Source organism: Heterodontus francisci, chromosome 28 (assembly GCF_036365525.1).
Source record: "Heterodontus francisci isolate sHetFra1 chromosome 28, sHetFra1.hap1, whole genome shotgun sequence".
Classification (NCBI taxonomy): domain Eukaryota; kingdom Metazoa; phylum Chordata; class Chondrichthyes; order Heterodontiformes; family Heterodontidae; genus Heterodontus; species Heterodontus francisci.
This window is the reverse complement of record NC_090398.1, coordinates 5,437,116-5,462,735: the sequence shown is the minus strand read 5'-3', so window position 1 is coordinate 5,462,735 and position 25,620 is coordinate 5,437,116. Positions and strand designations below refer to the sequence as shown.

General features: G+C 49.2%; 1 protein-coding gene across 3 annotated transcripts in view; it reads right to left on the bottom strand.

The window, feature by feature from the left end:
- Positions 1 to 7,563: 7,563 nt before the first annotated feature.
- LOC137385083 (equilibrative nucleobase transporter 1-like) overlaps positions 7,564 to 25,620 on the bottom strand; it is a 223,516-nt gene continuing 205,459 nt past the window's right edge. For all 3 annotated transcript variants that reach the window (XM_068059828.1, XM_068059827.1, XM_068059829.1), the window contains exons 11-13: positions 9,592 to 9,784; positions 8,503 to 8,626; positions 7,564 to 7,728 (exon numbers count right to left, since the gene is read on the bottom strand). In XM_068059828.1, the coding sequence (XP_067915929.1) occupies positions 7,564 to 7,728; positions 8,503 to 8,626; positions 9,592 to 9,784 (482 nt within the window). The remainder of the gene's footprint in view (positions 7,729 to 8,502; positions 8,627 to 9,591; positions 9,785 to 25,620) is intronic.

Sequence of the window (25,620 nt, the reverse complement as noted above, 5' to 3'; positions counted from 1 at the left end):
GCTGTTTGTAGTATATATAAATGATTTGGAGGATAATGTAGCTGGTCTGATTAGTAAGTTTGCAGACGACACAAAGGTTGGTGGAGTTGCAGACAGTGATGAGGATTGTCAGAGGATACAACAGTATATAGATCGGTTGGAGACTTGGGCAGAGAAATGGCAGATGGAGTTTAATCCGGACAAGTGTGAGGTAATACATTTTGGAAGGTCTAATGCAGGTGGGAAGTATACAGTAAATGGCAGAACCCTTAGGAGTATTGACAGGCAGAGAGATCTGGACGTACAGGTCCACAGGTCACTGAAAGTGACAACGCAGGTGGATACGGTAGTCAAGAAGGCATACGGCATGCTTGCCTTCATTGTTCGGGGTACAGAGTATAAAAATTGACAAGTCATGCTGCAGCTGTACAGAACCTTAGTTAGGCCACACTTAGAATATTGCGTGCAATTCTGGTCACCACACTACCAGAAGGACGTGGAGGCTTTGGAGACGGTACAGAAGAGGTTTACCAGGATGTTGCCTGGTCTGGAGGGCATTAGCTATGAGGAGAGGTTGGATAAACTCGGATTGTTTTCACTGGAACGACAGAGGTGGAGGGATGACATGATAGATGTTTACAAAGTTCTAAGCGGCATGGACAGAGTGGATAGTCAGAAGCTTTTGCGCAGGGTGGAAGAATCAGTTACTGGGGATATAGGTTTAAGGTGTGAGGGGCAAAGTTTAGAGGGGATGTGCGAGGCAGGTTTTTTACACAGAGGGTGGTGAGTGCCTGGAACTTGTTGCCGGGGGAGGTGGTGGAAGCAGGTACCATAGAGGCATTTAAGAGGCATCTTGACAAATACATGAATAGGATGGGAATAGAGGGATACGGTCCCCGGAAGTGCAGAAGGTTTTAGTTTAGGTAGGCATCAAGATCGGCACAGGCTTGGAGGGCCGAATGGCCTGTTCCTGTGCTGTACTGTTCTTTGTTCTTTGTTAAATTCACAAGGGTTTACAAAGTTGAAAAACAGCCATTTAGCACAAATTGTATGAAAGTTCTTTCATTTTCCGCCTCCGGTTTACATAAATCTCAGCAATAATTACCTCGAAAAGGTGGGAATGAGTTTTGCTGCTTCAATAAAGTGTCACGTGTTTCACTTTCCATCTTGACTGTTTCTTTCCTCTACTTTCCTGGCGGATTCAGAGAGATTTTTTATCACTTGTTCATCACTGTCCAAATTCAGGAGCTACTAGCTACTCTGCAGCTGCCCTGGAGAAAAAATAGTGTTCAAAATTCTTTCACTCAGTTTGGATCAATGAGGACAGTTTGTTTCCACTATCAGACAGGGTTCAGGAACCAGCGAGCACAGAATGAAGGTGAATAAAAATGGGAGAGCGATGCGAGGAGATAATCAGGGGAAATAATCCAACACAAGTTGTTCTGGTCTGGATTGCACTATCTGACAGGTTGGTGAAAGCACATTTTATATAGATTTTCAAAAGAGAATTGCATCAATACTTCAATTCCTCTCACTAATAGAAGAGAAGATAACAGCACAAATAGGGAATTGAGAGATGTCATAACTTTAGTGATGAAGAATTAAAAGCAAATTATTCTGAGAATGTTTATTTTAAAGGTATGTTTGGACTTTATTTGATGTTCTTGATTTATTTCTCCATTAGTACTTACTCACACAATATTATTTTTCAAACAGAATGCAGATTAATGTTACAAGCCTTTACACAGTTGGAAAATTACTATTCAACACAAGTTGTATTTAAATTCTTTCATTAAGCATTTAAAGGTTACACTAAGTGTCAGAATGACACAAACATACATTCCTCTAACTTCCAGAAAACTTTCAAACACTCAGGAACACGGAATCTCCCCACCAGCAATGGCTCAGTACCTCCATCTGCTGGTGTCCCTGTCTCACTGCAGTTACTGCCCCCTCTAACCATCTCTATCTGCTGGTGTCCCTGTCTCACTGCAGTTACTGCCCCCTCTAACCATCTCCATCTGCTGGTGTCTCTGTCCCACTGCAGTTACTACCCGCCTCTCACCATCTCCATCTGCTGGTGTCCCTGTCTCACTGCAATTACTGCCCCCTCTCACCATCTCTATCTGCTGGTGTCCCTCTCTCACTGCAGTTACTGTGCTCCTCTCACCATCTCCATCGGCTGGTGTCCCTACCTCACTGCAGTTGCTGCCCCCTCACCACCTGTATCTGCTGATGTCCCTGTCTCACTGCAGTTACTGTCCCCTCTCACCATCTCCATCTGCTGATGTCTCTGTCCCACTGCAGTTACTGTCCCCTCTCACCATCTCCATCTGCTGGTGTCTCTGTCCCACTGCAGTTACTGTCCCCTCTCACCATCTCCATCGGCTGGTGTCCCTATCTCACTGCAGTTACTGTCCCCTCTCACCATCTCCATCTGCTGGTGTCTCTGTCCCACTGCAGTTACTGTCCCCTCTCACCATCTCCATCTGCTGGTGTCTCTGTCCCACTGCAGTTACTGCCCCCTTCTCACCATCTCCATCTGCTGGTGTCTCTGTCCCACTGCAGTTACTGCCCCCTTCTCACCATCTCCATCTGCTGGTGTCCCAGTCTCACTGCAGTTACTGCCCCCGCTCACCATCTCCATCTGCTGGTGTCCCTATCTCACTGCAGTTACTGCCCCCTCTCACCATCTCCATCTGCTGGTGTCTCTGTCTCACTGCAGTTACTGTCCTCTCTCACCATCTCCATCTGCTGGTGTCTCTGTCCCACTGCAGTTACTGCCCCCTTCTCACCATCTCCATCTGCTGGTGTCCCAGTCTCACTGCAGTTACTGCCCCCGCTCACCATCTCCATCTGCTGGTGTCCCTATCTCACTGCAGTTACTGCCCCCTCTCACCATCTCCATCTGCTGGTGTCTCTGTCTCACTGCAGTTACTGTCCTCTCTCACCATCTCCATCTGCTGGTGTCCCTGTCTCACTGCAGTTACTGCCCCCTCTCACCATCTCCATCTGCTGGTGTCTCTGTCTCACTGCAGTTACTGCCCCCTCTCACCATCTCTATCTGCTGGTGTCCCTGTCTCAATGCAGTTACCGCCCCCTCTCACAACTCCATCTGCTGCTGTCCCCGTCTCACTGCAGTTACACCCTGCTTAACCACCACAGCGAAGGAGTACCAGTATGGACATAAACGGACTTGGCCGGTGAGCAACAGTACATTTTGGTTCAACCCACGAATACCAACCCGATTAGCGAAAATGGAGTTGGTACAGATACGTAAGCAAAAGACAGAAATGATAACTGTGACAGAAAGTATTAAGGAGGATTTGACAAAGTACCACCAGGAATATGAACAGACTATTCAGCCATTGCCCACACGCTTGGGTAAAGAGAGACAGCAGCGAGAAGTCATTGCTGTAGTGTACTACAATCTGGAACAACAGTCAAAGATGTTACAAGATGAGATTGACGAGATAAATGATTCTACCTGGCAGGAGGACTTATGGAACTGGGGGTCAGACGTGCAGATACACCCCTGGTGTAGAATTATCTCCCATATCCTGATAGTGGTTTTGGGTATCATGGTGTTAGATGTGACCTACTTAATTTGGCAACTTAAGAAATTAATTAGGCAATGTAAGAGGATGTATGAACACAGGTTGTCCAGCTACCAGAAAAGCAATTAGTGTTTGAACTTGCTCTGTAAAAGGAGGGACAATTAGTTATGCCATAAAAGGGTAATTGTATAACCTTTTCATATAGACTTAAAGTGAATTAATGAATGATTAATGTACTCTAAGATGTTTGTACAATCGAAATTGTAATTGTACAAGTGTACCACCTTTTATGTTATAAGCAAGTATCTGAAGCCCTTGCAAAACTTATGCCTTTACAGAGCTCCCGCAGGCCCCTCTTGTGGCACAAGCAGGCAACGTATTGAGTGCGACCCCTCCGGGTGTTGAAGGCTGTTTCTAGACAAATAGAGACCATTAAAGGTACCTAGGTGGGATCAAGGGAAGGATTCTTATAAAGTTTTGAAGAGTCAGGAGGGGACTGTGGGAACGGAATTTTAGAATTTTAAGAACAGAATTTTATGGGGACATTTAAGATGAAATTAATCAATCATGTATTAATTAATTAATCAACCAGGCTAAGCTTCAGTGCTGGAGGGAGGGACAGCTTATCAGAAATGACTTTATAGCTTCAGGGCTGCTGAGGCAACTTGGCTTTGTGGCTGGTGCAGTGTGGAGGGGGAGGGACATTGTGCTTTAACAACATTTTAACCCCTACTTTTCCCCTCTGCATGCGATGAGGTTTTGTTATCATGGTATGATAAAAGGAGGGATTGTGGGAGCAATATTGCTGAGTTTTGCTTCTATACCTATTATTTTGTAAGTAGATTAATATAATCCTAGTGAGAACGTTTACACATATTCTCTCTTATATGGGTTGAAAGTATAGGCACACATTGTTACAAAATGGAGTTTTAGCCCGAGGCACTGTGGGACAGATTTAGTGAGCTCACAGTTGGAGCTTGGTACAGCATAAACACAGATAAGGAGAGGGGGCCCCTCTTATCAGTGAATCTGCAGACTGCCCGACACCTTCAGGAATGCAGGTCCATTTAAAGTGACAATTGGGAGACTTCAGGACAATGGATGGGACCTGAGCTCATCAATTGATGATCAGGGTCGGTATAAACTGATCAGGTCACCACATGATGACTAATCAGTAATTTAATTGGTACTATGTCCGAGTGTATCAGGCCTGTGTCCTCAGTACCTTGCTCTACGGCAGCGAGGCCTGGACAACGTATGCCAGCCAAGAGCGACGTCTCAATTCATTCCATCTTCGCTGCCTTCGGAGAATACTTGGCATCAGGTGGCAGGACTATATCTCCAACACAGAAGTCCTTGAAGCGGCCAACATCCCCAGCTTATACACACTACTGAGTCAGCGGCGCTTGAGATGGCTTGGCCATGTGAGCCGCATGGAAGATGGCAGGATCCCCAAAGACACATTGTACAGCGAGCTCGCCACTGGTATCAGACCCACCGGCCGTCCATGTCTCCATTATAAAGACGTCTGCAAACGCGACATGAAATCGTGTGACATTGATCACAAGTCGTGGGAGTCAGTTGCCAGCATTCGCCAGAGCTGGCGGGCAGCCATAAAGACAGGGCTAAATTGTGGCGAGTCGAAGAGACTTAGTAGTTGGCAGGAAAAAAGACAGAGGCGCAAGGGGAGAGCCAACTGTGCAACAGCCCCAACAAACAAATTTCTCTGCAGCACCTGTGGAAGAGCCTGCCACTCCAGAATTGGCCTTTATAGCCACTCCAGGCGCTGCTTCACACACCACTGACCACCTCCAGGCGCGTATCCATTGTCTCTCGAGATAAGGAGGCCCAAAAGAAAAGAATGTGTAATGTATGGAATCAATAACCATTCTGATTGGATTGTGTCCAGCCGGGATGGGCTGAGTAACTGTATATCCGTTGTGGATTTCCTTTGTTCTAGAGAGTAACACTGGACCGCTTTTAGGTAAAGTGTGCTCTCCATGATATCATGAATAAAGTCTGTTTATTCTCAAAGTCTGAGTCCGGAGAATTTGTTAAAGCATTGGGTTTTAACTGGATTTTCTCCAACACACCCCTGCTATACACCACCCATCTCACTCCCACACTGCCCCCTCCCCTGACTCCCCCAAACACCACCCTATCACCCCCACACTGCCCCCTCAACTGACCCCCCATACACCACCCTATCACCCCCACACTGCCCCCTCAACTGACCCCCCATACACCACCCTATCACCCCCACACTGCCCCCTCAACTGACCCCCCATACACCACCCTATCACCCCCACACTGCCCCCTCAACTGACCCCCCATACAACACCCCTCTCACCCCCACACTGCCCCCTCAACTGACCCCCCATACACCACCCCTCTCACCCCCACACTGCCCCCTCCACTGAGTCCCCCATACACCACCCTCTCACCCCCACACTGCCCCCTCAACTGACCCCCCATACACCACCCACTCACCCCCACACTGCCCCCTCCACGGACCCCCATACACCACCCTCTCACTCCCACACTGCCCCCTCAACTGACCCCCCATACACCACCCACTCACCCCCACACTGCCCCCTCCACGGACCCCCATACACCACCCACTCACCCCCACACTGCCCCCTCAACTGACCCCCCATACACCACCCATCTCACTCCCACACTGCCCCCTCCACTGACCCCCCATACACCACCCACTCACCCCCACACTGCCCCCTCAACTGACCCCCCATACACCACCCTCTCACCCCCACACTGCCCCCTCCACTGACCCCCCATACACCACCCCTCTCACCCCCACACTGCCCCCTCCACTGACTCCCCATACACCACCCCTCTCACCCCCACACTGCCCCCTCCACTGACCCCCCATACACCACCCACTCACCCCCACACTGCCCCCTCCACTGACCCCCCATACACCACCCACTCACCCCCACACTGCCCCCTCAACTGACCCCCCATACAACACCCCTCTCACCCCCACACTGCCCCCTCAACTGACCCCCCATACACCACCCCTCTCACCCCCACACTGCCCCCTCCACTGAGTCCCCCATACACCACCCTCTCACCCCCACACTGCCCCCTCAACTGACCCCCCATACACCACCCACTCACCCCCACACTGCCCCCTCCACGGACCCCCATACACCACCCTCTCACTCCCACACTGCCCCCTCAACTGACCCCCCATACACCACCCACTCACCCCCACACTGCCCCCTCCACGGACCCCCATACACCACCCACTCACCCCCACACTGCCCCCTCAACTGACCCCCCATACACCACCCATCTCACTCCCACACTGCCCCCTCCACTGACCCCCCATACACCACCCCTCTCACCCCCACACTGCCCCCTCAACTGACCCCCCATACACCACCCTCTCACCCCCACACTGCCCCCTCAACTGACCCCCCATACACCACCCTCTCACCCCCACACTGCCCCCTCCACTGACCCCCCATACACCACCCCTCTCACCCCCACACTGCCCCCTCCACTGACTCCCCATACACCACCCCTCTCACCCCCACACTGCCCCCTCCACTGACCCCCCATACACCACCCACTCACCCCCACACTGCCCCCTCCACTGACCCCCCATACGCCACCCTCTCACCCCCACACTGCCCCCTCCACTGACTCCCCATACACCACCCCTCTCACCCCCACACTGCCCCCACCACTGTCCCCTCCCCATACACCACCCTCTCACCCCCACACTGCCCCCTCCACTGACCCCCCATACACCACCCCTCTCACCCCCACACTGCCCCCTCCACTGACTCCCCATACACCACCCCTCTCACCCCCACACTGCCCCCACCACTGTCCCCTCCCCATACACCACCCTCTCACCCCCACACTGCCCCCTCCACTGACCCCCCCATACACCACCCTCTCACCCCCACACTGCCCCCACCACTGTCCCCTCCCCATACATCACCCCTCTCACCCCCACACTACACCACCCCCCCCCCAGCCCAAACAAGCGGCCTGCTCAGAGATCGTTCACTGTTTGGTGCTCCTGCTCCCCTAAGCCCGGCAAGTCAACTCTGGAAGGCTTCACTGCACCTCTGAGCCGGTATTCCCGTTGGCAGTGCAGGTAGATGTTAATGGGATGAACGTAGGTCAGGACTACCAGGACTATGAGTCCAATGTTCAGCTGCATCGAAAAGGACAAGGAAAAAAGATGAGCAGAACGAGTTGGAGTTCAGGTAAAAGCAATCTGGAAACATTTTCATGGAATCATTGAATATTACAGCACAGTATGATGTCCATTCAGCCCATTGCCCTGTGATGCCTCTTTCAATAAGTCGGTCCCATTCCCTGATGTTCCCTCATATTCCAAAAAGAATTCCCCCTCAGGTATTTATCCGATTCCCTTTGGATGAATATGAATGAATCACGATCCATGAGCCTCACAAGTGGTCGGTACCCAATCATTCAGTATTTATTATTTTTTATGTATGTTTAATGCCAGCCTCGCTAGTTTCTGCAAGTAACTTCAAACTCTCATCTCTGGAACCATTCCAGTAAATCTCTTCTGTTCATTCACCAAAACTTTCAACAGTCTTCCTCAAGCGTGGTGCCCAGAATTGGACCCAATATTCCTGTTGGGAGCCTAACTAGAGTTTTAGAAATGTTCGATATTAATTTGCTGGCTATGTAATCCACGCCTCTATTGATAAAGCTCAGGGTTTCCATCTGGCACCTGAACGGGTGGGGGAAGCGTAAATACAGCCCCACATACTGACCATTCATCCTCGGCTGCTGTGGAGATGCCCTCGAGGATCAACCCAGCCCAGCTAAAGGCATCAAGATCTCCCTCTCTACCATGTCTCCAATGAATGATTCATCCAATGCCTCTCACTGTATCTGTAAATGTCTGGGTCAGATAACAGAGAGAATCAGACTTGTGATAGACCCTGATACTCACATACAGAGGGTTGCCTTGCAGGGGTCCCTGGACCAGAGTGAAACAAGGGTACTGGAGCACAGTGACAACAGCAGCAATAGCCAATCCCAGACCATAAATCTTCCCAAAGTGGCAGGGAGGGAAGCTGCAGGGAACAAGTGGAGAGAGAAGGACGAGGTTCAGAAAATTACAGCAAATCTAAAACAGGATACAGGCCAATTGACAGTACAGGTACGAGCAGTCTTAATACTCAACGGATCAACAGGCACTTCCATTATTTTTCATCCCCCATGGGTTCAGGCAGCTTCCCCTGAAAATCAAGTAAACCTTTCAATGAACAGATGCTCGAGGGAGCAGGTTTCACAATCTCAAGAGTCTTGTCTACATCACAGTGTAATGGGAGTCTGAATGCACTCCTGGTCTCAGAATCCCAGATCTAACAGTGTAACGGGAGTCTGAATGTACTCCTGGTCTCAGAATCCCAGATCTAACAGTGTAACGGGAGACTGAATGTACTCCTGGTCTCAGAATCCCAGATCTAACAGTGTAACGGGAGTCTGAATGTACTCCTGGTCTCAGAATCCCAGATCTAACAGTGTAACGGGAGTCTGAATGCACTCGTGGTCTCAGAATCCCAGATCTAACAGTGTAACGGGAGACTGAATGTACTCCTGGTCTCAGAATCCCAGATCTAACAGTGTAACGGGAGTCTGAATGTACTCCTGGTCTCAGAATCCCAGATCTAACAGTGTAACGGAAGTCTGAATGTACTCCTGGTCTCAGAATCCCAGATCTAACAGTGTAACGGGAGTCTGAATGTACTCCTGGTCTCAGAATCCCGGATCTAACAGTGTAACGGGAGTCTGAATGTACTCCTGGTCTCAGAATCCCAGATCTAACAGTGTAACGGGAGTCTGAATGTACTCCTGGTCTCAGAATCCCGGATCTAACAGTGTAACGGGAGTCTGAATGTACTCCTGGTCTCAGAATCCCGGATCTAACAGTGTAATGGGAGAGTGAATAAGTTACGATTCTCACAGTGGCAGATCTCAGTCTGTTTTTGTCACGCGAGCAGGCACTGAATTCCCTGGATGTCATGGTCTAACTTACGCAATGGCAACGAATGTGGCATAACCCCCGAACAGGAAGGCTCTGTTGATAACCTGCAGGACGAAGGTCAGGTACTGAACCTCGATCACAGGGATAGCAGCACAGACCGAAAACAGTACACACTGTGTGATGGTGATGACAAGAGAGGGCACCATCAACTTCAAGTCAGCCAGTCTCTGTGAGTCAGCAGAATCTGATGGGGGGACGAGAAAGGGAAGGAATTAGCAAGAAAACTCAATCAAGGCTTTCCCTGCTGAGAGACATAGACGATTCCCCCAAATCTACCCACTGCCCCGTCCATATCCCAACCTTCTCAGAAGGCGGGAAACACCCTCTCAAATCCCGTGACAGAGGGAGTGAATGTTGAAGGTGGTGTATGGGGTGCCGACAAGAGGGCTGCTTTGTCCTGGATGGTGTCGAGCTTCTTGAGTGTTGTTGGAGCTGCACCCATCCAGGCAAGTGGAGAGTATTCCATCACACTCCTGACTTGTGACTTGTGGACAGGCTTTGGGGAGTCTGGAGGTGAGTTACTTGCCTCAGGATTCCTAGCCTCTGACCTGCTCTTGTAGCCGTGGTATTTATATGGCTATTCCAGTTCAGTTTCTGGTCAATGGTAGCCCCTAGGATGTTGATAGTGGGGGATTCAGCGATGGTAATTCCATTGAATGTCTCGGTGAGATGATCAGATTCTCTCTTGTTGGACATGGTCATTGCCTGGCACTTGTGTGGCGCGAATGGTACTTGCCAATTAACAACCCGTGCTTGACTGTTGTGCATGACCTGCTGCATGTTTACATGGACTGATTCTGCTTCTGAGCTGTCGCAAATGTTACTGAACACTGTGCAATCATCAGTGAACATCCCCACTTCCACCTTGTGATTGACGGAAGGCAGCAGTCTCGGAGGGCGGAGTTCCAGAGCGGTAAGTATAAAAAACTTACCTCAGGTAAAATAAAACTGAAAATGACGTCACGGGAATGCTGTGACCTGATTGGCTGGTTGGGGATCTGTACCGAATTTGAAAATAAAACTGATAAAAATTGATTAAAACACGAATTAACTAATTAATAAGTAGAGTAACTAAACCAGAGGGAGGAGATTACTGTATTTAGACAGCATTTAATATTTATTGTAGAAATCTAGCACTGGGGACCACACAGTGAAGTGTATCATAATTTAGTAAGGATTTAATAAGTATTTATTTATTTTATATCAATTAACTAATTAATGATAGAAATGACAGTTAGAGGGGTGAAGTGCTTCACCTGTGAGATGTGGGAAGTCCGTGACGCTTCCAGCGTTCCGGACGACTACATCTGCAGGAAGTGTACCCAGTTGCAGCTCCTCACAGACCGCATGGATTGGTTGGAGTGGCAACTGGATGCACTTAGGAGCATGCAGGAGGCAGAAAGCGTCATAGACAGGAGTTTTAGAGAAGTGGTTACACCCAAGGTGCAGGCAGATAGATGGGTGACCGCTAGAAGGGGCAGGCAGTCAGTGCAGGAATCCCCTGTGGCTATCCCCCTCTCTAACAAGTATACCGTTTTGGATACTGTTGGGGGGGATGGCCTATCAGGGGAAAACAGCAGCGGCAACCAGAGCAGTGGCACCACGGCTGGCACTGTTGTTCAGCAGGGAGTGACAAAGCGCAGAAGAGCAATAGTTCTAGGGGACTCTATAGTCAGGGGCACAGATAGGCGCTTCTGTGGATGTGAAAGAGACTCCAGGATGGTATGTTGCCTCCCTGGTGCCAGGGTCAAGGATATCTCTGAACGGACAGGGGGCATTCTGAAGGGGGAGGGTGAACAGCCAGAGGTTGTGGTACACATCGGTACCAATGACATAGGCAGGAACAGTGACGAGATCCTGCAGGGGGAGTTTAGGGAGTTAGGTAGTAAGTTAAAAAACAGGACCTCGAGGGTTGTAATCTCTGGATTGCTCCATGTGACACGTGCCAGTGAGGCTAGAAATAGGAAGATAGTGCAGCTAAACACGTGGCTGAACAGCTGGTGTAGAAGGGAGCGTTTCAGATATCTGGACCATTGGGCTCTCTTCAGGGACAGATGGAACCTGTACAGGAAGGATGGGTTGCATCTAAACTGGAAGGGCACGAATATCCTGGCTGCGAGGTTTGCTAGCGTCACCCGGGAGGGTTTAAACTAGTGTGGCAGGGGGGTGGGAACCAGAGCAGTAGGACAGCTAGTGAAATAAATGAGGAGGACATAGTAAATAAGGCCAGTAAGACTAAGAGGAAGAGCAGGCAGGGAGATGTTGCTGAGCACAGCGGGACTGGTGGTCTGAAGTGCATTTGTTTCAATGCGAGAAGTATAACAGGTAAGGCAGATGAACTTAGAGCTTGGGTTAGTACTTGGAACTATGATGTTGTTGCTATTACAGAGACTTGGTTGAGGGAAGGACAGGATTGGCAGCTAAATGTTCCAGGCTTTAGAAGCTTCAGGCGGGATAGAGGGGGATGTAAAAGGGTGGGGGGGATTGCATTACTGGTTAAGGAGGATATCACAGCTGTACTGCGGGAGGACACCTCAGAGAGGTCATGCAGCGAGGCAATATGGGTGGAGCTCAGGAATAGGAAGGGTGCAGTCACGATGTTGGGCCTCCCAACAGCCAGCGGGAGGTAGAGGAGCAGATATGTAGACAGATTTTGGAAAGATGTAAAGGTAACAGGGTTGTGGTGGTGGGTGATTTTAACTTCCCCTATATTGACTGGGACTCACTTACTGTTCGGGGCTTGGATGGGGCAGAATTTGTAAGGAGCATCCAGGTGGGCTTCTTGAAACAGTATGTAGATAGTCCAACTAGGGATGGGGCCATTCTGGACCTGGTATTGGGGAATGAGCCTGGCCAGGTGGTCGAAGTTTCAGTGGGGGAGCATTTCGGGAGTAGTGACCATAATTCCATAAGTTTTAAGGTACTTGTGGATAAGGATAAGAGTAGTCCTTGGTTGAAGGTGCTAAATTGGGGGAAGGCTAATTATAACCATATTAGGCAGGAACTGAAGAATTTAGATAGGGGGGGGCGGCTGTTTGAGGGCAAATCAACATCTGACATGTGGGAGTTTTTCAAACGTCAGCTGGTTAGAATCCAGGACTAGCATGTTCCTGTGAGGAAGACAGACAAGTTTGGCAAGTTTCGGGAAGCTTGGATAACACTGGATATTGTGAGCCTCGTCAAAATGAAAAAGGAAGCATTTGTCAGGGCTGGAAGGCTAGGAACAGATGAAGCACTTGAGGAATATAAATACAGTAGGAAGGAACTTAAGCAAGGAGTCAGGAGGGCTAAAAGGGGTCATGAAAAGTCATTGGCAAACAGGATTAAGGAACACCCCAAGGCTTTTTATATGTATATAAAGATCAAGAGGGTAATCAGGGAAAGGGTTGGCCCACTCAAGGACAGAGATGGGAATCTATGCATGGAGCCAGAGGAAATGGGTGAGGTACTAAATGAGTACTTTGCATCAGTATTCACCAAGGAGAAGGACTTGGTGGATGATGAGCCTAGGGAAGGGAGTGCAGATAGTCTCAGTCATCTCATTATCAAAAAAGAGGATGTGTTGGGCGTCTTGCAAAGCATTAAGGTAGATAAGTCCCCAGGGCCTGATGGGATCTACACTAGAATACTGAGGGAGGCAAGGGAAGAAATTGCTGGGGCCTTGACAGAAATATTTGCATCCTCATTGGCTACAGGTGAGGTCCCAGAGGTCTGGAGAATAGCCAATGTTGTTCCTTTGTTTAAGAAGGGTGGCAAGGATAATCCAGGAATTTATAGGCCGGTGAGCCTTACGTCAGTGGTAGGGAAATTATTAGAGAGGATTCTTCGGGACAGGATTTACTCCCATTTGGAAACAAACGAACTTATCAGCGAGAGACAGCATGGTTTTGTGAAGGGGAGGTCGTGTCTTACTAATTTGATTGAGTTTTTAGAGGAAGTGACGAAGATGATTGATGAGGGAAGGGCGGAGGATGTTGTCTATGGACTTCAGTAAAGCCTTTGACAAGGTCCCGCATGGCAGACTGGTGCAAAAGGTGAAGTCACACGGGATCAGAGGTGAGCTGGCAAGATGGATACAGAACTGGCTCTGTCATAGAAGACAGAGAGTAACAGTGGATGGGAGTTTTTCTGAATGGAGGGGTGTGACTAGTGGTGTTCCGCAGGGATCAGTGCTGGGACCTTTGCTGTTTGTAGTATATATAAATGATTTGGAGGAAAATGTAGCATGTCTGATTAGTAAGTTTGCGGACGACACAAAGGTTGGTGGAGTTGCGGATAATAATGAGGATTGTCAGAGGATACAGCAGGATATAGATCGGTTGGAGACTTGGCAGGAGAAATGGCAGATGGAGTTTAATCTGGACAAATGTGAGGTAATGCATTTTGGAAGGTCTAATGCAGGTGGGAGGTATACAGTAAATGGCAGAACCCTTAGGAGTATTGACAGGCAGAGAGATCTGTGCGTACAGGTCCACAGGTCACTGAAAGTGGCAACGCAGTGGATAAGGTAGTCAAGAAGGCATATGGCATGCTTGCCTTCATCGGTCTGGGCATAGAGTATAAAAATTGGCAAGTCATGTTGCAGCTGTACAGAACCTTAGTTAGGCCACACTTAGAATATTGCGTGCAATTCTGGTCGCCACACTACCAGAAGGACGTGGAGGCTTTGGACAGGGTACAGAGAAGGTTTACCAGGATGTTGCCTGGTCTGGAGGGCATTAGCTATGAGGAGAGGTTGGAAGAACTCGGATTGTTTTCACTGGAACGACGGAGGTGGAGGGGCGACATGATAGACGTTTACAATGTTATGAGCGGCAGGGACAGAGTGGATAGTCAGAAGCTTTTTCCCAGTGTGGAAGAGTCAGTCACTAGGGGACATAGGTTTAAGGTGCGAGGGGCAAAGTTTAGAGGAGATGTGCAAGGCAAGTTTTTTAGACAGAGGGTGGTGAGTGCCTGGAACTTGCTGCCAGGGGAGGTGGTGGAAGCAGATACGATAGCGACGTTTAAGAGACATCTTGGCAAATACATGAATAGGATGGGAATAGAGGGATATGTGCCTTGGAAGTGCAGAATGTATAGTTTCGGCAGTCATCAAGATCGGCGCGGGCTTGGAGGGCCGAATAGCCTGTTCCTGTGCTGTACTGTTCTTTGTTCTTTGTCATTGATGAATCTGCTGAAGATGGTTGGGCCTAGGACACTACCCTGAGGAACTCCTGCAGTGATGTTCTGGAGCTCAGATGATTGACTTCCAACACCCGCAACCATCTTCCTTTGTGCTAGGTATGACTCCAACCAGCAGTGAGTTTTCCCCCCTTCCCATTGACATCAGTTTTGCGAGGGCTCCTCGGTCAAATCCTTCCTTGATGTCAAGGGCAGTCACTCTCGCCTCACCTCGAGTTCAGCTCTTTTGCCCATGTTTGAATCAAGTCTGTAATGAGGCTGAGTGGCTCTGGCAGAACCCAAACTGAGCGTCACTGAGCAGGTTATTGCTCAGAAAGTGCCACTTGATAGCACCGTCAATGACACCTTCCATCACTTTACTGATGATCGAGAGTCGACTGATGGGGCGGTAATTGGCCAGAATTAGTTGTCCTGTTTTTTTGTAGGCAGGCCATACCTGAGCATTTTCCACACTCTCGGGTAGATGCCACTGTTGTAGCTACACTGGAACAACATGGCCAATGACACAACTAGATGTGACACACACATCATCAGCAATATAGCCGGAATGTTGTCAGGACACATCAGCTAGTTGTGACACACACATTGTCAGGAATATAGCCGGAATGTTGTCAGGACACATCAGCTAGTTGTGACACACACATAGTCAGCAATATAGCTGGAATGTTGTCAGGACACATCAGCTAGTTGTGACACACACATTGTCAGGAATATAGCTGGAATGTTGTCAGGACACATCAGCTAGTTGTGACACACACATAGTCAGCAATATAGCCGGAATGTTGTCAGGACACATCAGCTGGTTGTTACACACACATCGTCAGCAATATAGCTGGAATGTTGTCAGGACACATTAGCGAGTTGTGACAGACGTCGTCAGCAATATAGAACAAAGAACAAACAACAGTACAGCACAGGAACAGGCCATTCGGCCCTCCAAGCCTGGGCCGCTCTTAATGCCTGCCTAAACTAAAAGCTTCTGCACTTCCAGGATCCGTATCCCTCTCTTCCCATCCTATTCATGTATTTGTCAAGATGCCTCTTAAACGTTTCTCTGGTATCTGCTTCCACCACCTCTCTCGGCAACAATTTCCAGGCACTCACCACCCTCTGTGTAAAGAACTTGTCTCGCACATCCCCTCAAAACTTTGGCCCTCTCACCTTAAACCTATGTCCCCTATTAACTGCAGAATGTGGGAGGTAAGTGTCGCCAAGAGTGTCCCTGCTGACTGCATTTGCGGGAAGTGCACCAAACTCCAGCTCCTCGAGAACCGCGTCAGGGAACTGGAGCTGGAGCTGGATGAACTTCGGATCATTCGGGAGGCGGAGGGGGTTATTGAGAGGAGTTATAGGGAGGTAGTCACACCTCAGGTAAAAGAAGTAGGTAGATGGGTTACCGTCAGGGGAAGGAGAGGGAACCAGCAGGCAGTGCAGGGATCCCCTGTGGCCGTTTCCCTCAACAACAGGTATACCATTTTGGATACTGTTGCGGGGGACGACTTACCAGGGGTAAGCAATGGGGTACAGGTATCTGGCACAGAGTCTGTCCCTGTTGCTCAGAAGGGAAGGGGGAAGAGGAGCAGAGCATTAGTCATTGGGGACTCCATAGTTAGAGGAACAGATAGGAGGTTCTGTGGGAACGAGAGAGACTCACGGTTGGTGTGTTGCCTCCCAGGTGCCAGGGTTCATGATGTCTCGGATCGTGTTTTTGGGATCCTTAAGGGGGAGGGGGAGCAGCCCCAAGTCGTGGTCCACATAGGCACCAACGACATAGGTAGGAAGAGAGATGGGGATTTAAGGCAGAAATTCAGGGAGCTAGGGTGGAAGCTTAGAGCGAGAACAAACAGAGTTGTTATCTCTGGGTTGTTGCCCGTGCCACGTGCTAGCGAAGCGAGGAATAGGGAGAGAGAGGAGTTGAACACGTGGCTGCAGGGATGGTGTAGGAGGGAGGGTTTTGGTTTCCTGGATAATTGGGGCTCTTTCTGGGGTAGGTGGGACCTCTACAAACAGGATGGTCTTCACCTGAACCAGAGGGGTACCAATATCCTGGGGGGGGGGGATTTGCTAGTGCTCTTCGGGGGGTTTAAACTAATTCAGCAGGGGAATGGGAACCAAAATTGTAGTTCCAGTGTACAGGCTGTTGAGAGTAGTGAGGTAGGGGAGAAGGTTACAGGGACGCAAGAGGGCACTGGCAAGCAAGAACTTGGTTTAAAGTGTGTCTACTTCAACGCCAGGAGCATCCGGAATAAGGTGGGTGAGCTTGCAGCATGGGTTGGTACCTGGGATCCTGATGTTGTGGCCATTTCAGAGACATGGGTAGAGCAGGGGCAGGAATGGATGTTGCAGGTTCCGGGATTTAGATGTTTCAGTAAGAACAGAGAAGAGGGTAAAAGAAGGGGGGGTGTGGCATTGTTAATCAAGGAGAGTATTACGGCGGCAGAAAGGACGTTTGAGGACTCGTCTACTGAGGTAGTATGGGCCGAGGTTAGAAACAGGAGAGGAGAGGTCACCCTGTTGGGAGTTTTCTATAGACCTCCGAATAGTTCCAGAGATGTAGAGGAAAGCATAGCGAAGATGATTCTCGACAGGAGCGAGAGTAACAGGGTAGTTGTTATGGGGGACTTTAACTTTCCAAATATTGACTGGAAATACTATAGTTCGAGTACTTTAGATGGGTCAGTTTTTGTCCAGTGTGTGCAGGAGGGTTTTCTGACACAGTATGTAGACAGGCCAACCAGGGGCGATGCCACATTGGATTTGGCACAGGGTAATGAACCCGGACAGGTGTTAGATTCAGATGTAGGTGAGCACTTTGGTGATAGTGATCACAATTCGGTTAGGTTTACCTTAGCGATGGGCAGGGACAGGTATATACCGCAGGGCAAGAATTATAGCTGGGGGAAAGGAAATTATGATGCGATTAGGCAAGATTTAGGATGCGTAGGATGGGGAAGGAAACTGCAGGGGATGGGAACAATCGAAATGTGGAGCTTATTCAGGGAGCAGCTATTGCGTGTCCTTGATAAGTATGTACCTGTCAGGCAGGGAGGAAGTTGTCGAGCGAGGGAGCTGTAGTTTACTAAAGAAGTTGAAGTGCTTGTCAAGAGGAAGAAGAAGGCTTATGTTAGGATGAGAGTGAAGGCTCAGTTAGGGCGCTTGAGAGTGACAAGCTAGCCAGGAAGGATCTAAAGGGAGAGCTAAGAAGAGCGAGGAGAGGACACGAGAAGTCATTGGCGGATAGGATCAAGGAAAACCCCAAGGCTTTCTATAGGTATATCAGGAATAAAAGAATGACTAGAGTTAGATTAGGGCCAATCAAGGATAGTAGTGGGAAGTTGTGTGTGGAATCAGAGGAGATAGGGGAAGCGTTGAATGAATATTTTTCGTCAGTATTTACAGTAGAGAAAGAAAATGTTGTCGAGGAGATTACTGAGTTACAGCCTGATGGGATTGAGGTTCACAAGGAGGAGGTGTTAGCAATTTTGGAAAGTGTGAAAATAGATCAGTCCCCAGGGCCAGATGGGATTTATCCTCGGATTCTCTGGGAAGCCAGGGAGGAGATTGCAGAGCCTTTGTCCTTGATCTTTATGTCGTCATTGTCGACAGGAATCGTGCCGGAAGACTGGAGGATAGCAAATGTTGTCCCCTTGTTCAAGAAGGGGAGTAGAGACAGCCCTGGTAATTATAGACCTGTGAGCCTTACTTTGCTTGTGGGTAAAATGTTGGAAAAGGTTATAAGAGACAGGATTTATAATCATCTTGAAAAGAATAAGTTCATTAGCGATAGTCAGCACGGTTTTGTGAAGGGTAGGTCGTGCCTCACAAACCTTATTGAGTTTTTCGAGAAGGTGACCAAACAGGTGGATGAGGGTAAAGCCGTGGATGTGGTGTATATGGATTTAAGTAAGGCGTTTGATAAGGTACCCCACGGTAGGCTATTGCAGAAAATACGGAAGTATGGGATTGAAGGTGATTTAGTGCTTTGGATCAGAAATTGGCTAGCTGAAAGAAGACAGAGGGTGGTGGTTGATGGCAAATGTTCATCCTGGAGTTTAGTTACTAGTGGTGTACCGCAAGGATCTGTTTTGGGGCCACTGCTGTTTGTCATTTTTATAAATGAGCTGGATGAGGGTGTAGAAGGGTGGGTTAGTAAATTTGCGGATGACACGAAGGTCGGTGGAGTTGTGGATAGTGCCGAAGGATGTTGTAGGTTACCGAGGGACATAGATAGGCTGCAGAGCTGGGCTGAGAGATGGCAAATGGAGTTTAATGCAGAAAAGTGTGAGGTGATTCACTTTGGAAGGAGTAACAGGAATGCAGAGTACTGGGCTAATGGGAAGATTCTTGGTAGTGTAGATGAGCATGGAGATCTTGGTGTCCAGGTACATAAATCCCTGAAAGTTGCCACCCAGGTTAATACGGCTGTTAAGAAGGCATATGGTGTGTTAGCTTTTATTAGTAGGGGGATCGAGTTTCGGAGCCACGAGGTCATGCTGCAGCTGTACAAAACTCTGGTGCGGCCGCACCTGGAGTATTGCGTGCAGTTCTGGTCACCGCATTATAGGAAGGATGTGGAAGCTATGGAAAGGGTGCAGAGGAGCTTTACTAGGATGTTGCCTGGTATGGAGGGAAGGTCTTATGAGGAAAGGCTGATGGACTTGAGGTTGTTTTCATTAGAGAGAAGGAGGAGGAGAGTTGACTTAATAGCGACATATAACATAATCAGAGGGTTACATAGGGTGGATAGTGAGGGCAAACACGAGGGGACGTAGCTTTAAGTTGAGGGGTGATAGATATAGGACAGATGTCAGAGGTAGTTTCTTTACTCAGAGAGTAGTAGGGGCGTGGAACGCCCTGCCTGCAACAGTAGTAGACTCGCCAACTTTAAGGGCATTTAAGTGGTCATTGGATAGACATATGGATGAAAATGGAATAGTGTAGGTCAGATGGTTTCACAGGTCGGCGCAACATCGAGGGCCGAAGGGCCTGTACTGCGCTGTAATGTTCTATGTTCTAACTGACTCTTCCACCCTGGGAAAAAGCTTCTGACTATCCACTCTGTCCATGCCGCTTGTAACTTTGTAAACCTCCATCATGTCGCCACTTCACCTCCGTCGTTCCAGTGAAAACAATCCGAGTTTTTCCAACCTCTCCTCATAGCTAATGCCCTCCAGACCAGGTAATATCCTGGTAAACCTCTTCTGTACCCTCTCCAAAGCCTCCACGTCCTTCTGGTAGTGTGGCGACCAGAATTGCACGCAATATTCTGAGTGTGGCCTAACTAAAGTTCTGTCCAGCTGCAGCATGACTTGCCAATTTTTATACTCTATGCCCCGACCGATGAAGGCAAGCATGCCGTATGCCTTCTTGACTACCTTATCCACCTGCATTGCCACTTTCAGTGACCTGTGGACCTGTACGCCCAGATCCCTCTGCCTGTCAATACTCCTAAGGGTTCTGCCATTTACTGTATACTCCCCACCTGCATTAGACCTTCCAAAATGCATTACCTCACATTTGTCCGGATTAAACTCCATCTGCCATTTCTCCGCCCAAGTCTCCAACCGATCTATATCCTGCTGTATCCTTTGACAATCCTCATCATTATCCGCAACTCCAGCAACCTTTGTGTCGTCCGCAAACTTACTAATCAGACCAGCTGCATTTTCCTCCAAATCATTTATATATACTACAAACAGCAAAGGTCCCAGCACTGAACCCTGCGGAACACCACTAGTCACACCCCTCCATTGAGAAAAACAGTCTGCCATGAGGGACCTTGTCAAAGGCTTTACTGAAGTCCATATAGATAACATCCGCTGCCCTTCCCTCATCAATCATCTTCGTCACTTCCTCAAAAAACTCAATCAAATTAGTGAGACACGACCTCCCCTTCACAAAACCATGCTGCCTCTTGCTAATAAGTCAATTTTTTTCCAAATGGGAGTAAATCCTGTCCCGAATAATCCTCTCTAACAATTTCCCTACCACTGACATAAGGCTCACCCGCCTATAATTTCCTGGATTATCCTTGCTACCCTTCTTAAACAAAGGAACAACTTTGGCTATTCTCCAATCCTCTGGGACCTCACCTGTAGCCAATGAGGATGCAAAGATTTCTGTCAAGACCCCAGCAATTTCTTCCCTTGCCTCTCTCAGTATTCTAGGGTAGATCCCATCAGGCCCTGGGGAGGTATCTACCTTAATGCTTTGCAAGACACCCAACACCTCCTCCTTTTTGATAATGAGATGACTGAGACTATCTGCACTCCCTTCCCTAGGCTCATCATCCACCAAGTCCTTCTCCTTGGTGAATACTGATGCAAAGTACTCACTTAGTACCTCGCCCATTTCCTCTGGCTCCACGCATAGATTCCCATCTCTGTCCTTGAGTGGGCCAACCCTTTCCCTGGTTACCCTCTTGCTCTTTATATACGTATAAAAAGCCTTGGGATTATCCTTAATCCTGTTTGCCAATGACTTCTCATAACCCCTATTCGCCCTTCTGACACCTTGCTTAAGTTCCTTCCTGCTGTCTTTATATTCCTCAAGGGATTCATCTGTTGTCAGGATACATCAGCTGGTTCTGACACACACGTCCTCAGCAATATAGCCGGAATGTTGTCCGGGCCCATAGTCTTTGCCGTATCCAGTTCCTTGAGCAGCAAATTATCATGTGAAGTGAATTGAATTGGCTGAAGACTGGCAATGAGCTGCTGGAGACCTCAGCAGGAGGCTGTGATGTATCATATGCTGTGTGCCTCTGTTTAAAGATGGTTAGAAATGCTTCAGCCCAGTCTCTGGCATTGATGCACTGGGCTCCTCATTACTGAGGATGGGGATATTGGTCGAGCCGCCTCCTCCTGTTAGTTGATCCCAATAGCAGCAGCTTTGAAACAGGGTCGAACCCCCAGCTTCATGATAATGGTAGAGTGAGGGATACGCCGGGCCATGAGTTAACAGACTGTAGTCGAGTACAATTCTGCTGCTGCTGATGGCCCACGACACCTCATGGATGCCCATTATAAGCTGCTAGATCAGTTCTGAATCTATCCCATTTCGCAAGGTGGTAGCAGCACACAACACGATGGAGGACGTCCTCAGTGTACAGACAGGACCTCACCTCCACAAGGACTGTGAGATGGCCACTCCCAGCAATACTGTCATGGACCGATACATCTGTGAGAGGTAGATTGGTCAGGACGAGGCCAAGTAGCTTTTCCCCTCATGTTGGTTCTCTCATCCTCTGCTGCATGCCCAATCTGGCAGCTATGTCCTTCAGGACTCGGCCAGTAGTACCGAGCCACATGGTGATTCCGATTGATGTCTCCTATCCAGTGTAAATTCCATGTTCCCCTCAGTAGAAATTTCTCCCAGTGTTGTTCAATATGGAGGAGTATTGAATTATAAGCAGAGTGAGGGTGGGAGGTGGCAATCAGCAGAATGTGTCCTTGACCATGTTTGACCTGATACCGTGAGACTTCATGGGGTCTTCATTCAATGTTAAAGATGAGTCCGTCCCGACTGTATACAAAGTTATGTCCACATCTAGTGGCTCTGTCCTGCCAGTGGGACAGGGCAGGTTGGTGATGGAGGTGGCTGGGACATTTTCTTCAACATACTACTTGGTCAGTCTGATGGGACACGCTGTTGCTTGACTTGTATGTGGGAACACAAAAGTCCGAGTGTATCAGGCCTGTGTCCTCAGTACCTTGCTCTACGGCAGCGAGGCCTGGACAACGTATGCCAGCCAAGAGTGACGTCTCAATTCATTCCATCTTCGCTGTCTTCGGAGAATACTTGGCATCAGGTGGCAGGACTATATCTCCAACACAGAAGTCCTTGAAGCGGCCAACACCCCCAGCTTATACACACTACTGAGTCAGCGGCGCTTGAGATGGCTTGGCCATGTGAGCCGCATGGAAGATGGCAGGATCCCCAAAGACACATTGTACAGCGAGCTCGCCACTGGTATCAGACCCACCGGCCGTCCATGTCTCCGTTATAAAGACGTCTGCAAACGCGACATGAAATCGTGTGACATTGATCACAAGTCGTGGGAGTCAGTTGCCAGCATTCGCCAGAGCTGGCGGGCAGCCATAAAGACAGGGCTAAATTGTGGCGAGTCGAAGAGACTTAGTAGTTGGCAGGAAAAAAGACAGAGGCGCAAGGGGAGAGCCAACTGTGCAACAGCCCCGACAAACAAATTTCTCTGCAGCACCTGTGCAAGAGCCTGTCACTCCAGAATTGGCCTTTATAGCCACTCCAGGCGCTGCTTCACAAACCACTGACCACCTCCAGGCGCGTATCCATTGTCTCTCGAGATAAGGAGGCCCAAAAGAAAAAAGAAAAGAAGAATGTGGGAAAGTTCTCCCAATTTTGGCACAGGACCTTAGTAAAGATGAAGTCACAGGTTCGACTGCATCAACTCGCGAACTTGCTAATCCGCCTTTGACAGCTTCTTCTAAACCCGCCACCTCTACCTCCCAGAAGGACAAGGGCAGTAGACAGATGGAAACACTACCACCTGCAAGTTCCCCTCCAAGTCACACACCATCCTGACTTGGAACTATATCGCCATTCCTTCACTGTCACTGGGTCAAAACCCTGCAACTCCCTTCCTAACAGCACTGTGGGTGTACCTACCCACATGGACTGCAGCAGTTCAAGAAGGCAGCTCACCACCACCTTCTCAAGGGCTATTAGGGATGGGCAATAAATGGTGGATTTGCACATCACATGAACAAATTAAAAAAATGTGTATCAGCAAAAAACAATGGTCCTGGAGAGAGTGGGGGAAATGGGGGGAACTACCTCAAATCCCTCTAAAGCAATGGTCCTGGAGAGAGTGGGGAGAGTGGGGGGAACTACCTCAAATCCCTCTAAAGCAATGGTCCTGGAGAGAGTGGGGAGAGTGGGGGGAACTACCTCAAATCCCTCTCAACCAATGGTCCTGGAGAGAGCGGGGAGAGTGGGGGAACTACCTCAAATCCCTCTCAACCAATGGTCCTGGAGAGAGTGGGGGAAGTTGGGGAAAGTACCTCAAATCCCTCTAAAGCAATGGTCCTGGAGAGAGTGGGGGAAGTGGGGGAAACTACCTCAAATCCCTCTAAAGCAATGGTCCTGCAAAGAGTTGGGGAAAGGGAGGAACGACCAAAAATCCCTCGTAACCTCGTAAATAAAGAAATTGTTTATCAGCAAAAATCAATGGTCCTGGAGAGGGTGGCAGAAGGAGGGGGGAGCTACCTCAAATCCATTGTACACCAATGGTCCTGGGGAGAGTGGAGGAATGGGGGGTGGGGGGAACTATCACAAATACATCTGGATTACCTGTGACTGGGAGGGAGCTGAGTGATCACATCTGGATTACCTGCGACTGGGAGGGATCTGAATGATCACAGCTGGATTAGCTGAGACTGGAAGTGAGATGAGCGATCACAGCTGGATTACTTGAGACTGGGAGGGAGCTGAGTGATCACAGCTGGATTACCTGTGACTGGGAGGGAGCTGAGTGATCACATCTGGATTACCTGCGACTGGGAGGGATCTGAATAATCACAGCTGGATTAGCTGAGACTGGGAGGGAGCTGAGTGATCACAGCTGGATTACCTGTGACTGGGAGGGAGCTGAGTGATCACAGCTGGATTACCTGCGACTGGGAGGGATCTGAATGATCACAGCTGGATTAGCTGAGACTGGAAGTGAGATGAGCAATCACAGCTGGATTACTTGAGACTGGGAGGGAGCTGAGTGATCACAGCTGGATTACCAGAACTGCAAGGGAGCTGAGTGGTGACAGCTTGATTACCTGTAACTGGGAGGGAGCTGGGTGTTCAAAGCTGGATTACCTGAGACTGGGATGGAGCAGAGTGATTACAGCTGGATTACCTGAGACTGGCAGGCAGCTGAGTGTTCACAGCTGGATTAACGGAGACTGGGAGGGAGCTGAGTGTTCCCAGCTGGAATATCTGAAACTGGGAGGGAGCTGAGTGATCATAGCTGGATTACCTGAAACTGGGAGGCAGCTGAGTGTTTACAGCTGGATTACCTGAGACTGGGAGGGTTCTGAGTGATCACAGCTGGATTACCTGAGACTGGGGCGGAGCTTAGTGATCACAGCTGGATTACCTGAAACTGGGAGGCAGCTGAGTGTTCACAGCTGGATTAACGGAGACTGGGAGGGAGCTGAGTGTTCCCAGCTGGAATATCTGAAACTGGGAGGGAGCTGAGTGATCATAGCTGGATTACCTGAAACTGGGAGGCAGCTGAGTGATCACAACTGTCTTACCTGAGACTGGGAGGGTTCTGAGTGATCACAGCTGGATTACCTGAGACTGGGGCGGAGCTTAGTGATCACAGCTGGATTACCTGAAACTGGGAGGCAGCTGAGTGTTCACAGCTGGATTAACGGAGACTGGGAGGGAGCTGAGTGTTCCCAGCTGGAATATCTGAAACTGGGAGGGATCTGAGTGATCATAGCTGGATTACCTGAGACTGGCAGGCAGCTGAGTGTTCACAGCTGGATTAGCTGAGACTGGGAGGCAGCTGAGTGTTCACAGCTGGATTAGCTGAGACTGGGAGGGAGCTGAGTGATCACCACTGGATTACCTGAGACTGGGAGGGAGCTGAGTGATCACAGCTGGATTACCTGAGACTGGGAGTGAGATGAGTGTTCACAGCTGGATTACCTGAGACTGGGAGTGAGATGAGTGTTCACAGCTGGATTACCTGAGACTGGGAGGGAGCTGAGTGATCACAGCTGGATTACCTGAGACTGGGAGGCAGCTGAGTGTTCACAGCTGGATTAGCTGAGACTGGGAGGGAGCTGAGTGATCACA